The sequence below is a fragment of the Pseudophryne corroboree genome, chromosome 3, assembly GCF_028390025.1.
Source record: "Pseudophryne corroboree isolate aPseCor3 chromosome 3, aPseCor3.hap2, whole genome shotgun sequence".
Lineage (NCBI taxonomy): Eukaryota > Metazoa > Chordata > Amphibia > Anura > Myobatrachidae > Pseudophryne > Pseudophryne corroboree.
Window position 1 is genome coordinate 99,372,345 of NC_086446.1, and position 17,133 is coordinate 99,389,477.

Sequence of the window (17,133 nt, forward strand, 5' to 3'; positions counted from 1 at the left end):
GCTACACACAGAATATAGGCATGCCGCATATCATTTTAATCAGCAGAAGCTGCTTGTGCCCCTAGGCATACCAGATGCCCTAGGCAATTGCCTAGTTTGCCTGTACCTAGGGCCGGCTCTGGAGGTATGGAATGGTGTCTCCTGCATCCAGTTCCCTCGTACGCTGGTGCCTAAACACCGCCAGTAATTCTACATTCAGGCACTGTGATCTATTAAGTGAATGTGTCCTGTATACTGAGGTTTCGCTGTACACAGAATATTAGCACAGTGAAGGAATGATAATGGTCACATAGCGAGGTGTAATAAGTAGAAGCAAATAGATTTACTTTATATCTCTGCAGGTAATCAAACAGGTGCAAGTGTCCAGGATATCCCAGGAAATGTGCCCTGACTGCTCTAGACCTTAGGGATATATTTATAATTTATCGGATCCATGACCTGATAAATATAATTTCTTATCGTCATGTGCAAGTGTTACGGGATTAACAGAGAGATTTGGTTTGGTTCCGCACAGGAGTTTAAATATTGTAATGAGGAACATAGGTTTGTACAAAAATTGTAGAAAAACTGTTCAGAAATAACCAACAATACTGAGCTTAAAGATCCTTGAAGAAGGTATCTAACAATTATTTTTGGTTGGTGGTGCTCCCAGAGTCAGTAATAATAGAGCAAAAGGAAGAAAAAAAGAAAGACTCTGTGTTGGGGCACACTTAGAAAATTGTAATAAATTTATTAAAACTTAACTTTTAATTAAATAACACATAAAAGTGAAAAGTTTGATACAGGAGAATGTTCAAATGCACAAAATATACATATAATGTTAACAAAAATATACAGCAAGAGATTTGAGTGTAAGTAATATGCAGATAGATTCAAACAATCAATCCACATGAGGAAAGAGTGGATAATGTGCTGTTAAGGGTCAAACTTAATTTGACAAAATCACTAAATAGGAATCAGGATAAACCTGATACGAAATTAGGAGCACCTGTGGTGAAAAATATATAGAAAAACAATGAATTTGTGCCTAAGTTGATCAAAAAATAATAATATTAAAGGTACAGGTAAAAGACATATAGGTATAATCGCAATAATGATAATGGTAGGTAAATACCGATCTAAATGTCTCATGAGACATTTAGATCGGTATTTACCTACCATTATCATTATTGCGATTATACCTATATGTCTTTTACCTGTACCTTTTAATATTATTATTTCTCTGACGTCCTAGTGGATGCTGGGAACTTCTTTAAGGACCATGGGGAATAGCGGCTCCGCAGGAGACTGGGCACAAAAGTAAAGCTTTAGGACTACCTGGTGTGCACTGGCTCCTCCCCCTATGACCCTCCTCCAAGCCTCAGTTAGATTTTTGTGCCCGGCCGAGAAGGGTGCACACTAGGGGCTCTCCTGAGCTTCTTAGTGAAAGTTTAGTTTTAGGTTTTTTATTTTCAGTGAGACCTGCTGGCAACAGGCTCACTGCATCGAGGGACTAAGGGGAGAAGAAGCGAACCTGCCTGCTTGCAGCCAGCTTGGGCTTCTTGGCTACTGGACACCATTAGCTCCAGAGGGACCGAACACAGGCCCAGCCTCGGAGTCCGGTCCCAGAGCCGCACCGCCGGCCCCCTTACAGAGCCAGAAGCAAGAAGAGGTCCGGAAAATCGGCGGCAGAAGACATCAGTCTTCACCAAGGTAGCGCACAGCACTGCAGCTGTGCGCCATTGCTCCTCATACACACCTCACACAGGGCCGGTTCAAGGGCGCAGAGCGCCCCGGGCAGGAAAGGGGCGTGGCCTAATACAGGGGGCGTGGTGAGTCACGCCCCCTGTACATTGAAAGCGCCGCTTGAATGCTGAGCGGTGCGCGATGACGTCATCGCGCACCGCACAGCAAAAGGTCCTCTCCACGAAGAGAAACTAGACGCTATGCGTCTAGTTCCCTTCGTGGAGAGGACCTTTGCTGTGCGGTGCGCGATTACGTCATCGCGCACCGCTCAGCAGTTACTCTCCACGAAGGGAAACTAGACGCATAGCGTCTAGTTCCCTTCACAGGAGGCGCCGAGGACGGGGACGGCAGCGGGGGCGGACGGGGGACACAGCGGGCAGCAGTGGCGGATCTTGCCACGGTGCGGCGCCCTCCGGATGGCGCCAGCGCCCTCCGGAAGGCGGCGCCCCGGGCAAAAGTCCTGCTTGCCCGTGGCAAGAACCGCCACTGACCTCACACTGCAGTCACTGAGGGTGCAGGGCGCTGGGGGGGGGGGGGGCGCCCTGAGCAGCAATAAAAACACCTTGGCTGGCAAACATACATCACATATAACCCCCAGGGCTATATGGATGTATTTTAACCCCTGCCAGAATCCATAAAAATGCGGGAGAAAAGTCCGCGAAAAAGGGGCGGAGCCTATCTCCTCAGCACACTGGCGCCATTTTCTCTCACAGCTCCGTTGGAGGGAAGCTCCCTGGCTCTCCCCTGCAGTTACTACACTACAGAAAGGGGTTAAAAAAGAGAGGGGGGCACTAATTAGGCGCAGTATTAATAAAACAGCAGCTATAAGGGGAAAAACACTTCTATAAGGTTATCCCTGTATATATATAGCGCTCTGGTGTGTGCTGGCATACTCTCCCTCTGTCTCCCCAAAGGGCTAGTGGGGTCCTGTCCTCTATCAGAGCATTCCCTGTGTGTGTGCTGTGTGTCGGTACGATTGTGTCGACATGTATGAGGAGGAAAATGGTGTGGAGGCGGAGCAATTGCCTGTAATGGAGATGTCACCCCCTAGGGAGTCGACACCTGAGTGGCTGAGCTTATGGAAGGAATTACGTAACAGTGTCAGCTCTTTACAAAAGATTGATGACATGAGACAGCCGGCTACTCAGCCTGTGCCTGTCCAGGTGTCTCAAAAGCCATCAGGGGCTCTAAAACGCCCGTTACCTCAGATGGCAGATACAGACGCCGACACGGATACTGACTCCAGTGTCGACGATTAAGAGACGAATGTGACTTCCAGTAGGGCCACACGTTACATGATTGAGGCTATGGAAAATGTTTTACATATTTCTGATAATACCAGTACCACTAAAAAGGGTATTATGTTGGGTGAGAAAAAACTGCCTGTAGTTTTTCCTGCATCTGAGGAATTAAATGAAGTGTGTGATGATGCGTGGGTTTCCCCCGATAAAAACTGTTAATTCCTAAAAAGTTATTAGCATCATACCCCTTCCCGCCAGAGGATAGGGCACGTTGGGAAACACCCCCTAGGGTGGATAAAGCGCTCACACGCTTGTCTAAACAGGTGGCACTACCGTCCCCGGATACGGCCGCCCTTAAGGAACCTGCTGACAGAAAGCAGGAAAATATCCTAAAAATGTATATACACTCACACGGGTGTGATACTGCGACCAGCAATCGCCTCAGCCTGGATGTGCAGTGCTGGGGTGGCTTGGTCGGATTCCCTGACTGACAATATTGATACCCTAGATAGGGACAGTATATTACTGACTATAGAGCATTTAAAAGATGCATTTCTATATATTCGTGATGCACAGAGGGATATTTGCCGACTGGCATCAAGAGTAAGTGCGCTGTCCATTTCTGCCAGAAGAGGGTTATGGACAAGACAATGGTCAGGTGATGCTGATTCCAAAAGGCATATGGAAGTATCGCCTTATAAAAGGGAGGAGTTATTTGGGGTAGGTCTAACAGACCTGGTGGCCACGGCAACGGCTGGGAAATCCACATTTTTACCCCAGGTAGCCTCTCAACATAAGAAGACGCCGTATTATCAGGCGCAGTCCTTTAGGCCCCATAAGGGCAAGCGGGCAAAAGACTCCTCATTTCTGCCCCGTGGCAGAGGGAGAGGAAAAAGGCTGCAGCAGAAGCCATTCACAAGCTGTATTCCCAGCAGGTGATAATCAAGGTACCCCTCCTACAACAGGGAAAGGGGTATTATTCCACGCTGTTTGTGGTACCGAAGCCGGACGGCTCGGTGAGACTTATTTTAAATCTGAAATCATTGAACACTTACATACAAAGGTTCAAATTCAAGATGGAGTCACTCAGAGCGGTGATTGCGAACCTGGAAGAAGGGGATTATATGGTGTCTCTGGACATCAAGGATGCTTATCTCCATGTCCCAATTTACCCTTCTCACCAAGGGTACCTCAGGTTTGTGGTACAGAACTGTCACTATCAGTTTCAGACGCTGCCGTTTGGTTTGTCCACGGCACCCCGGGTCTTTACCAAAGTAATGGCCGAAATGATGATACTCCTTCGAAGGAAGGGAGTTTTAGTTATCCCTTACTTGGACGATCTCCTGATAAGGGCAAGATCCAGGGAACAGTTGGTAGTCGGGGTAGCACTATCTCAAGTAGTGTTGCGGCAGCACGGTTGGATTCTCAATATTCCAAAATCGCAGCTGATCCCGACGACACGTCTTCTATTCCTAGGGATGATCCTGGACACAGTCCAGAAAAAGGTGTTTCTCCCGGAGGAGAAAGCCAGGAAGTTATCCGAACTAGTCAGAAACCTCCTAAAACCAGGCCAAGTGTCAGTGCATCAGTGCACAAGGGTCCTGGGAAAAATGGTGGCTTCCTACGAAGCAATTCCATTCGGCAGATTCCACGCAAGAACTTTCCAGTGGGACCTGCTGGACAAATGGTCCGGATCGCATCTTCAGATGCATCAGCGGATAACCCTGTCACCAAAGACAAGGGTGTCTCTCCTGTGGTGGTTGCAGAGTGCTCATCTTCTAGAGGGCCGCAGATTCAGCATTCAGGACTGGGTCCTGGTGACCACGGATGCCATCCTGCGAGGCTGGGGAGCAGTCACACAGGGAAGAAATTTCCAGGGCTTGTGGTCAAGCCTGGAGACATCACTTCACATAAATATTTTGGAGCTAAGGGCCATTTACAATGCCCTAAGCCAAGCAAGACCTCTGCTTCAAGGTCAGCCGGTGCTGATCCAGTCGGACAACATCACGGCAGTCGCCCACGTAAACAGACAGGGCGGCACAAGAAGCAGGAGGGCAATGGCAGAAGCTGCAAGGATTTTTCGCTGGGCGGAAAATCATGTGATAGCATTGTCAGCAGTGTTCATTCCGGGAGTGGACAACTGGGAAGCAGACTTCCTCAGCAGGCACGACCTCCACCCGGGAGAGTGGGGACTTCACCCAGAAGTCTTCCACATGATTGTAAACCGTTGGGAAAAACCAAAGGTGGACATGATGGCGTCCCGCCTAAACAAAAAATTGGACAGGTATTGCGCCAGGTCAAGGGACCCTCAGGCAATAGCTGTGGACGCTCTGGTAACACCGTGGGTGTACCAGTCAGTGTATGTGTTCCCTCCTCTTCCTCTCATACCAAAAATACTGAGAATTATAATACGGAGGGGAGTAAGAACTATACTCGTGGCTCCGGATTGGCCAAGAAGGACTTGGTACCCGGAACTTCAAGAGATGCTCACGGAGGACCCGTGGCCTCTACCTCTAAGAAGGGACCTGCTCCAGCAAGGACCCTGTCTATTCCAAGACTTACCGCGGCTGCGTTTGACGGCAGGGCGGTTGAACGCCGGATCCTGAAGGAAAAAGGCATTCCGGATGAAGTCATCCCTACCCTGATCAAGCCAGGAAGGATGTAACCGCAAAGCATTATCACCGCATTTGGCGAAAATATGTTGCGTGGTGCGAGGCCAGTAAGGCCCCGATGGAGGAATTTCAACTAGGTCGATTCCTGCATTTCCTGTAAACAGGAGTGTCTATGGGCCTAAAATTGGGGTCCATTAAGGTTCAAATTTCGGCCCTGTCAATTTTCTTCCAGAAAGAACTAGCTTCAGTTCCTGAAGTTCAGACGTTTGTAAAAGGGGTACTGCATATACAGCCTCCTTTTGTGCCTCCAGTGGCACCTTGGGATCTCAATGTAGTTTTGGGGTTCCTAAAGTCACATTGGTTTGAACCACTTGAATCTGTGGAGTTAAAATATCTCACATGGAAAGTGGTCATGTTGTTGGCCCTGGCCTCGGCCAGGCGCGTGTCAGAATTGGCGGGCTTTATCCTGTAAAAGCCCTTATCTGATCTTCCATTCAGACAGGGCGGAATTGAGGACTCGTCCTCATTTTCTCCCTAAGGTGGTTTCAGTGTTTCATCTGAACCAACCTATTGTGGTACCTGCGGCTACTAGTGACTTGGAGGACTCCAAGTTGTTGGACGTAGTCAGGGCCTTGAAAATATATGTTTCCAGGACGGCTGGAGTCAGAAAATCTGACTCGCTGTTTATCCTGTATGCACCCAACAAGCTGGGTGCTCCTGCTTCTAAGCAGACTATTGCTCGTTGGATTTGTAATACAATTCAGCTTGCACATTCTGTGGCAGGCCTGCCACAGCCAAAATCTGTAAAAGCCCATTCCACAAGGAAGGTGGGCTCATCTTGGGCGGCTGCCCGAGGGGTCTCGGCTTTACAACTTTGCCGAGCAGCTACTTGGTCAGGGGAAAACACGTTTGCTAAATTCTACAAATTTGATACCCTGGCTGAGGAGGACCTGGAGTTCTCTCATTCGGTGCTGCAGAGTAATCCGCACTCTCCCGCCCGTTTGGGAGCTTTGGTATAATCCCCATGGTCCTTACGGAGTTCCCAGCATCCACTAGGACGTCAGAAAAAATAAGAATTTACTTACCGATAATTCTATTTCTCGTAGTCCGTAGTGGATGCTGGGCGCCCATCCCAAGTGCGGATTGTCTGCAATACTTGTACATAGTTATTGTTAACTAAATCGGGTTATTGTTGTGAGCCATCTATCCAGAGGCTCCTCTGTTATCATGCTGTTAACTGGGTTCAGATCACAAGTTGTACGGTGTGATTGGTGTGGCTGGTATGAGTCTTACCCGGGATTCATAAATCCTTCCTTATTGTGTACGCTCGTCCGGGCACAGTATCCTAACCGAGGCTTGGAGGAGGGTCATAGGGGGAGGAGCCAGTGCACACCAGGTAGTCCTAAAGCTTTACTTTTGTGCCCAGTCTCCTGCAGAGCCGCTATTCCCCATGGTCCTTACGGAGTTCCCAGCATCCACTACGGACTACGAGAAATAGAATTATCGGTAAGTAAATTCTTATTTTTTTTATCAACTTAGGCACAAATTCATTGTTTTTCTATATATTTTTCACCACAGGTGCTCCTAATTTCGTATCAGGTTTATCCTGATTCCTATTTAGTGATTTTGTCAAATTAAGTTTGACCCTTAACAGCACATTATCCACTCTTTCCTCATGTGGATTGTTTGAATCTATCTGCATATTACTTAAGGTGGGTACACACTGGCAGATATATTGGCCGATCAATTAATCGGCCAATATATCGTTAACTGATCGGCGGGTGTGTACAAACAATATGTCTGTGAACAACGTCGTTCACAGACATATCGCGTCGGCCCTGCAGCACAGCCGATGACCAATATATCTGCAGATATATTGGTACATCGCTATGTGTGTATGGCCTACCCGCGATAGGTCAGCCTTTCTACCCATCATTAGGTGGGCTGGGTTATGTAAATACATGACTCAGCCAGGTCGTAGTATTGCTAGGTACACTGCTGGCAGGGAGCGGAGCGTTCTTGCTGCTGGCCGGGTTACCTGGGGGATGCCTTGGTCACCGCTCCAAGCACTGTTGAGAGACAAGCTGGGGTCCTCTTCCAGTTCCTTCGGCGCCGCAGGTCCCCTTCAGGTCCGCCGGGCACGCAGTTCCCTTCCAGGTCTGCCGTCACCACAGTCCTCTTCCAGGTCTGCCAATACCGCACCACCGCAAGGGTCGCAGTTCCTCTTCGGTTCCGCCTGGTCGGCAGTTCCCTTTAAGGTCCGCCGGGTTCACAGTTCCCCTTCAGGTCTGCAGCTCCCTTGAGGAGGTTTCGCCAGGTACGTAGTCCCCTTCCTGGTCCACAGGGAGCGGGGAAAAGGGGGGGGGGGCCGGCATGAAGATGCTGCTGCTGTGTGACCATCAGTGGCGGTGAGGGTGGTGGTGCGGGCTCTGTGACCATCAGGAGCCCTGGCCAGCAAGAGACATAGCCAGTGTGTATTTATTAAGACAAAATACACACATGCATAAAATCATACACATTCAACTTGAAGCAACAATCAATGATGCAATGTGGCAGTGTTAAGTGTAGTAACTGGATTGTTGTAAAAAAAACTATATATATTAGCTTGTATCATATAACTCTCAGCCTGCTCAATTGGAAGCATAAGATAAAGAAATAAATCTGGATGTATCGAGTGCGTAATATATATACACCTGGTAGATAGATAAATTGTATCGGTGTGTAGGAGCATAAATCTCAGGTCAAATGTATGCACCTGTGTACATACACAATAATTTGTGGCTCTATGTCCATAAGATTTTATTCCACAGTGGGAGACAATGACTGAAATTGGGAGCCTCTACTAGCGGGGAGCCATGATCTGCGGAAGCCCGACCAGCAAGAGCAGTCACCTGTGGGTGCCAACATATGCCCTGAGGGGTTTTATGGAGTCAGTTCCACGCAGTAGTTATATTTTATTTATATATTATCTCCTCAGAAACAGTAAGGATTGCAGGAGACCGAGGGACTGAGACAGTGGGAGACGGAAGGAGTGAGAGAGAGAGAGAGAAAGAGAGAGACAGTGGGAATCAGATGGAGCAAGACAGTGGGAGATGGAGGGAGTGAGAAACAGTGGGAGACGGAGGGAGGGAGAGAAAGTGGGAGACCGAGGGAGCGAGAGAGAGACGGATGGTACGAGAGAGATAGAGTGTACCCTTTAGAAAGCCAGCCCATTATGTAAATTGCAGGAATATTTGGCTCATTTCATGACAACAATCTGCCAGTGTGTACAGAGGAAAGATTAATTGGCCAATGTCCTCTGCAACAGATATATCTGCAGATGGCAGTGGTGATTGGTCAGTGTGTACCATCTACAGATAGGTCTGCAGATCGATTGAACTGCAGATATATCTGCCAGTGTGTACCCAGCTTAACACTCAAATCTCTTGCTGTATATTTTTGTTAACATTATATGTATATTTTGTGCATTTGAACATTCTCCTGTATCAAACTTTTCACTTTTATGTGTTATTTAATTAAAAGTTAAGTTTTAATAAATTTATTACAATTTTCTAAGTGTGCCCCAACACAGAGTCTTTCTTTTTTTCTTCCTTTTGCGTCATGTGCAAGTGGACAGCTCCAGGGAGGGATCCTACAAATCCCTCTCCTAGTAACTCTTGCAATCTGTAAAGGGTTAAAAGATACAGGGGTCTATTCATGAAGCAGTGAGATGAATGGAGAAGTTGCCCTTGGCAACCAATCAGCTGCTACGTATAATTTTATAGAATGTACTTGACGGTTGTTACTTAAGAGCTGATTGGTTGCCATGGGCAACTTCATCACTGGCTCACTTCTCTACTCTTTTCACTGCTTCATGAATAGACCCCAAAATATCAATTATCTGCACTTCTATAGATTCTGCTGCTAGGTCCAGTACAGGTGTACACTGTAGCCCATAGGCCAGTGGTTCCCAGATGTGGTCCTCAAGCACCATAATCATCCCGGTTTTAGGGATATCCCTGCTTGTGCACAGATTGTGTAATAAAACTGACTGAGGTACCAATTAAGTCACTTTTGACTAAGCATGGGTATCCTTAAAACGGGTTCACTACGATCTGCCGGCGGCCGGCCTCCCGGCGACCAGCATACCGGCGCCGGGAGGCCGGCCGCCGGCTTACCGACAGTGTGGCGAGCGCAAATGAGCCCATTGCGGGCTCGCTGCGCTCGCCACGCTACGGGCACGGTGGCGCGCTAATTTATTCTCCCGCCAGGGGGGTCGTGGACCCCCACGAGGGAGAATAAGTGTCGGTATGCCGGCTGTCGGGCTCCCGGCGCCGGTATGCTGGTCGCCGGGAGCCCGACCGCCGGCATACTGAAGACCACCCCTTAAAACCTGGACTGTTGGGATGACTTGAGGACAGTAGTGTTTGGGAGCCTATGCCATAGACTACAGTGGCTAAAGCCATTTGCAGATGGTGTTAGCCTCCGGGGGCCAAGGTCCGGAATGTATCGCAGCTTGGCAAATTTGGCAAAAAAGCAGCCTATATAGAAACCTAATGGGTTGCTTTTGCAAGTGAAATTGGTAGACCGCAGCAGATATTGGAGATACCTGCAGCGGTCTCATGTACATACATTTGGGAGATACTTAATAGTTGCAGGTGCCCCCCGAAAATGTGTGTTTTGGGGGATATCACGCAAATATTTTTGATATATAGGATCCTTGGGTCACAGGAGAGATTTAAAATAACCTTAACTCTGGACTGAACTTATAAGGGTATATTCAATGCCTGTCAGATCCGACAGTTCAGTATTCAGTTTGCGGGCAATTCCGACAGGTTTTTGCCCATTTTCGACAATGCCGATCCGACTTTTTTGGATTGACATTTTTTCGAAAACGTGGCAAAAACTGTCGGAATCGTTGGCAAATCCGACAAAACACCTGGATCTGTGGCTAATCCGCCGATCCAAGTGTTTTCCGACAATTCGGATTTTTAAAAAAGTCGGAAATACAGCACTATAATTGAATAGGTCGAATCTAAATTCGACCTAAAAAGTCGGAAAGTGACGTTTTTTTCGACTTTTTAAAAAGTCTGACAGTAATTGAATAGACTCCATATACTGAAAATAAGACATCAAGCAAAAGATAATATATAGCAGTGTCACGTTACTAGCGTAGAAATTGTGACCAATACACATAACGGTAGTGACCCGGATTCCCCATCACTGAGCAATAAAAAAATAACATCCCTATGGTAGGTGAGCGGAGATTGGTATTGTAGCTTACTGCACTCATCCTGCTGCTTCCAAATTAAAATGTTTTTTTTTTCTAATTGTTAATTAAGGCCCCAACCAAAAATGTATTCTTTGTAAATAATCCCCCTCTGCCTTTAGAGACCTGTATACTCCATCACCGTTAGATAAAAAATAAAAAAACCACTATGGTGGGAGAGGGCAGATACACGCATGGACTCTCTGTAATCATCCTGCAGCCTCTAAATATAATTTATTGTTTTTCCTGATTGTGAATTAAGGCCCCCACCTTAAATTGATCCAGTATATATAAACTAGGTGCTTCATCGCGCCCTATGGGCGCGCTTCACACCGTCGCAAGGGGCTACGCCCCTTAAGTCTTGCATGCCTTTCTAGGGTTCAATATTTGTATTATATGGAGTATTACCTGCATTCCTTTGTTAGTGGTTAAATATTGCACAATGAAAGGGCGTCGCAGCCCCTTGCAACGGCGTGAACAGCACCTGCAGGGCAGGGCACGATGTACAGAAGGTAGCGGGTGCAGGGGGGACTGCGGATGGGGGAGGGTGTCTGTAGATGCTGCGGGTGGGGGGTGGGGGGGGGCCCGGATGGGGAAGGGTCGGGAGGTGATGCGGGTGGGGGAGGGGCAGAGGAGTGGGGGCTGCAGATGGGGGAGGGGTCCGGAGGCACTGCAGGTGGGGGAGGGGCAGGGGTGCCACGGGTGGGGGAGGGGCAGGTGAGGGGATGTTGCGGATGAGTTAAGGGTTCCGGAGGTGCTATGGGATGGGAAGGGGCGGGGGGGGTGGGGTAGGGGGTCCGGAGGCGCCACGGGTGGGGGAGGGGCAGGTGCGGGTGGTGCGGCGAATGGGTAAGGGGGTCCGGAGGTGCTGCAGGTGGTGGAGGGTCAGGTGCGGGGGTGCCGTGGGTGGGGGAGGGGGGGACCGCGGATGGAGGAGTGTCTCTGCAGATGCTGCGGGTGGAGGGGGGCCAGGTGTGTGGGGAGATATATATGGGGGGTGGAGGGGGTCTGGAGGTGCTGTGGGTGGTGGAGGGGCGGGGGAGTGGGAGCCGCGGGTGGTGTAGGGGGTCTGAAGGCACAGCGTGTGGGGGAGGGGTGGAGTGCCGCATGTGATGGAGGGGAAGGTGCGGAGGTGTGGTGCATTGGGGAGGTGTCTGGAGGTGCTGCGGTACTGTACCTGCCAAAAAGGTAGTTGGGGGGTATGCAGTACCAGGACAGGGGTGACGGGTCCAGGACAGGGGTGACGGGTCCAGGACAGGGGTGACGGGTCCAGGACAGGGGCGACGGGGCCAGGACAGAAATGACAGGGACAGGATAGGGGTGACAGGGCCAGGGTAGGGGCGGCAGGACCAGGACAGGGGTGACAGGGCCAGGATAGGGTTGACAGGGCAAGCACAGGGGTGATAGGGCCAGGATAAGGGTGACAGGGTCAGGATAAGGGTGAAAGGGCCAGGATAAGGGTGACAGGGCAAGGCCAGGGGTGACAGGGACATGACAGAACACAGGGCACGGGAGAGATTGGTATTAGGGACAGAACAGTGGTGACAGACAGATGTGTCTTAGCGGAGTCACTGCTGCTGGCTGCTGCTGTTCCATTCCAACCTGTTGGGATCTGCTGCTGGTGGAGACTTGGCATGGCTGACTCTCTCAGGCTGGAGTCCTGCTTCCTCTGCCCGTCCGCATCCCTCCCCCCACTCCTCAGTCACACACCGCGGACCTCGCGCGGCTACCGGGCACTGTGGTAAGGGGAGGCTGGGAGCGACTGGTTAGCCCCCAGGAGACGCTGCAGCTGGAGGGAGGAGGGGGTCATAGCATGCACGCGGCGCGGACCTCGCAGCTGACGGGCACTGTGGTAAGGGTAGACTGGGAGTGACTGGTTAGCCCCCAGGAGATGCTGCAGCTGGAGGGAGGAGGGGGTCAGAGCTTGCAAGCAGCGCGGACTTCTGCAGCGCTGCCCGCCGGCTAAAGTGTGTGAAGGAGCTGGGCGTTGCCGGGGCTGGAGATAACAGGCAGTATGGAACCTGCACAGCGGCAGGTGCCCCACAAAACTGCAGCTAAGAAGCGTGGAGTGTGCCAGAGAGACCCTGCTGAGTATGCTGATGTGGGGGGTCAAGCACACAGTGAGCCGGTGCCTGTCTGTCTGTATGGCATACCCCCTCACACACACCCATACCGCCCAACTGTCCCGATTTTCGCGGGACAGTCCCATTTTTTTGGGTCTGTCCCGCTGTCCCACCCGCAGGCCGCAGTGACCCGCGGTGGGGGGAGGGCAGTTGGGAAGCTCCTGTACTCGCTGTTCTGCTTAGCAGAGCAGCGGTGAATAGACGCTGTGCGCATGCGCACAGCGTCTATTTAGTGGAGACAGGGAGAGGGGGCATCAGGGGGTACGGATTAAGGGAGGGCGGTCCGGCAGTAGAGCCAGATTAAGGGGGGAGCCCAGGGGGTACGTACCGCGTGCCCCTCAGTTTTAGGGGGCCCCCCGGCTGGAGTAACTCTGTCCCAGCTCTGAAGCTCCCCCGTCCTGCCAGCAACAGCAGCAGCATTGTGCTACAGTCAGCACACGCTGCTGCTTGTTGGCAGGTCTGTGGTGTTGCAGGGAGGCAGCAGCCTCCCTGCTTTCTTCTGCCTGTGCGGGTGTGGAGGGGGGAGCGACCACCCCCTCTGGATTTACCCCTACCTGAGGGGCCAAAATCCCATAAAAAAATAATAATCCCGGAATTTGCATAAGGGGGCATGGTCCCGCGTCCCACAATTAGGCCACGCCCCCAACCCCACAGCAGGCACAGCAATGAGATAGGGCCCCCCTGCCTCAAGTGCCCTGGGCTCCGCTCCTGGGGGCATGCCAGCAGCTCAGAGAGCGCTGGGCATGCCCCCTCACTGACGAAAACGGGGGCATGGCTCGCAATCACGGGTCCTCCTGTGAAGCCACGCCCCCTTTTCATTGGCCACACCCCCTTTCGCCACACGTGTGTCCCTCCGTCTGCCTGAAGAAAGCTGGGAGGTATGCACCCCTGTCTGCCTGAAGAAAGCTGGGAGGTATGCACCCCTACCAATGCCATGCCCATACCATCTGCTTCTGCTCCTATAGATTTGCCCAGATCTGTGACTCATTTGACTAACTCCGCCCAGTGTTGTGACTCCACCCAGCGTGAGCAAATGAGGCACAAAGTCACAGATCTGGGCTATTATATAGGAGATGTAATAAAGACAAATTCTCAGATCCTCAACCCTCTCAATGCTAATACAACAATACACTAGTTTTTCAAACCCGTGCCTCATAGGACCTAAGGCTGGGAACACATTGGTTGTATATTGTTTGTCATATCGACGAATGATATATTGTGAACGCATCAGCATGTGGGTACACCAGATATGTCTCTACGTCCTTCACGGACCTATCTGATTGGCCCTGCAGCACAGCCAATGCCGATATAGCTAAAAGATATATTGGTGGATCTGCATTTGTTTATGGAAGACCCGCTGACTGCCCGTACACTGGTTGCAGGAACCGCCGACACTTACCTCACAGATGCCTGATTATGTTAGCATACACACTTTCACAATTGGCCACTGCCATCCAGGTGTGTACCCAGCCTTACAGTGCACGTTTTCCATATCGTCTTCCTGGAGCACAGGTGTGTTAATTGATTACAATTGGCCACACCAACAGATTATCTTTCCACCCAGCCATTTGCTCCCTTACAGTATTCCAGGAAAACTGGCAAAAACGCATGTTTAGGCAAAATAGTTATATCAAACGGATTTAACCAACTTGTCTGAACGACCATTTTCAAACATTTTCCAGCGTTTAGGTGCAAATGGCTGATTGTCATTTGTTCCCATATATTACCAGATGTTCATTCTGACCAGCCAAATAATTGTAGCCAGCTTTACACAATAGAGCCACATGCTGTACTATTTGTAAGGATACCTTGAAAACATGCACTGTCATGGTTACGTGAGACAGTGTCTGAAACACTGCACTAGACGTTAACGTGAACTGACTTGGGGGGTATCCAATTAGCCGCGATAACATGATCCGCGATAGTGGCAAAATGTATTGCACCTATCTCCCAAAAAATCAGCTTATCACAGCTTGCGTGCTCTTGTTTTTCGCACCTATCCTATTCTAAAATAGCGAAAACGTGATTTGTACAATAATTCTAGGCGGCAAAACCAGAGATAAGTATAGGAGAAAGTGGGGAAATCTTCCTGTAACCCCAAAAAAGCCAAACTAATATAGAAAAACATGATATTAGTGGCCATAATAAAAGTATTTGGTATCATTAAATCGGGTCAAATGGCTGTTGTATGCATTTTTTTAAAAATGTGAAAAAATAATAGATATTTTTAGTCAGCAAAATAAGTTATTTTATTAAATTTGGTGTACATATAAATAAGTATAAGTATATATTTGGGTAATTTTAGGGGACTAAAAGAAAAAAAAAGTGGAAATGGACCGATTACTCCCACCTGCAAGTCTAAAAACACTTGTCCCACTGATAAAACGTCCCAATATACCTATCCCATACCTTGCACTCCAATTTCCATCACTTTGAATTTTTAGACTTCAAAAATGACATGTCATTATGTGCAAATTAAAAATAATTCAGAACATCTAAGTGCCTAATTAGTCATTCCCAGGACTTCTGAAACAAATCCCGACATTTTTACCTTAAAATAGGGATGCTGCACAACTTATCCCCGGCTCAGAGATGGTGAAGAGAAATTTGTGATAAACCCATTGGAGACTTATGGTCAATAACTTTTCACCGCTAATTGGATAACGGATTATCACAAATGCGATAATTTATTGTGAAACCATGTTAACGCAGCTAATTGGATATCGCCCCACCCGGAATGCAAGCTTTAAACTTCTATTTGTAAACTTTGCAATAAATATTTAAGGTTTATTTTACTGGAATGACAACTTTTCTGGATGTTTTGTAAGCACAATGATTACCATCAAGAAACATGCTCTTTAAATAACCAGAGTGGCGTCAAAACCAGCCATGTATGACATCATAGTGATGTAATTTAAACTTGAGAAAGTGGCAACCGTCAAAACAAAATGTGTGCTAAACATGTGACCAAACTGGGGGGCAGATGTATTAAGCCTGGAGAAGTGATAAAGCAGTGATAAGTGCAAGGTGATAACGCACCAGCCAATCAGCTCCAATATGTACATTAACAGTTAGGAGCTGATTGGCTGGTGCATTATCATCTTCCACTTATCACTGCTTTATCGCTTCTCCAGGCTTAAGGTGGGTACACACAGAGAGATCTGTACTTAAATTTTAAGCAATCTGATTAGATTGCTTAGAATTTAAGCACTGATCTCTCCGTGTGTCTACCCCACAGCGATAGCAATGCGCGGCGCTATCGCCGGTGCTAGATTGGCCTGCATGCAGGCACAATCTAGCACATCACTCATTTCACTGCTATATATGTGTATCTGGGTGGGTCACGACTGGCCAGCTGATGCTCCAGATACTTCAATCTGAAAATCGCTAGTGAGTTATGGTTACCTAAGCATGTGCGGTCAATCAAACACGGTAACTGCCACCAGCAAAGGAAATAATCAATGTGCTGATGCCTGGTAGTCCTTTGCTGCTACCTGCATACAGAATGATCAATTGCACACTCACTTACACTTCGATACATAGCTTTTACCTCACAGGCATGCAGATTCGCCAAGAGACATGGAGAATATGCGAGAATTAACTGTATTTTAATTCAAAACAAAATAATCCACGGTATGATTAGAAAAACTATAAGATTACAAATATGGACAAACTATACAGTACACAATCTCAGAAAATAAAAGGAAATAATGTTGAGAATCGATTAAAACCTAGTTTCGTCGTCCTCTCACACACACACACACACACACACACACACACACACACACACACACACACACACACACAAAAACAATCCACAGCCCGGCACTCCAAGTAGAACAAGATAGCTGCGCTGGTGCCCTCACGAATAGTTTGTATAATACATCTTAGGTGCAGCACTCAGCTCCAAAATCGTTGATAATCAACCTTGTGTTTGTACTTCTTGGATTTTGAAGCTGAGTGCCGCACCTAAGATGCATTATATATCTATATATAATATATATATCTCAATCAATTCCATTTTAACGAAAATAATTTCTGTTTCAACTCACAGGTGCAGTTCCATCAAGATCATAGCCCATTTTGAGTCTTGACGATGGACAAGGACAGGGGTCGCATTACTAGAAGGATATTAAATCTCACTCTGGAAATCGTTTACCTTCTGACTGGGGAGGTGAGGGGGT

The 17,133-nt window shown here is 48.5% G+C and overlaps 1 protein-coding gene across 5 annotated transcripts in view; it reads left to right on the top strand.

Moving 5' to 3' along the window:
* Positions 1-17,133, top strand: part of LOC135054883 (oocyte zinc finger protein XlCOF7.1-like) — a 247,351-nt gene that overhangs the window by 191,877 nt on the left and 38,341 nt on the right. For all 5 annotated transcript variants that reach the window (XM_063958319.1, XM_063958320.1, XM_063958318.1 and 2 more), the window contains one exon: positions 17,004-17,123. In XM_063958319.1, coding sequence (XP_063814389.1) covers positions 17,046-17,123 — 78 coding nt within the window. In that variant the 5' untranslated portion in view covers positions 17,004-17,045. The remainder of the gene's footprint in view (positions 1-17,003; positions 17,124-17,133) is intronic.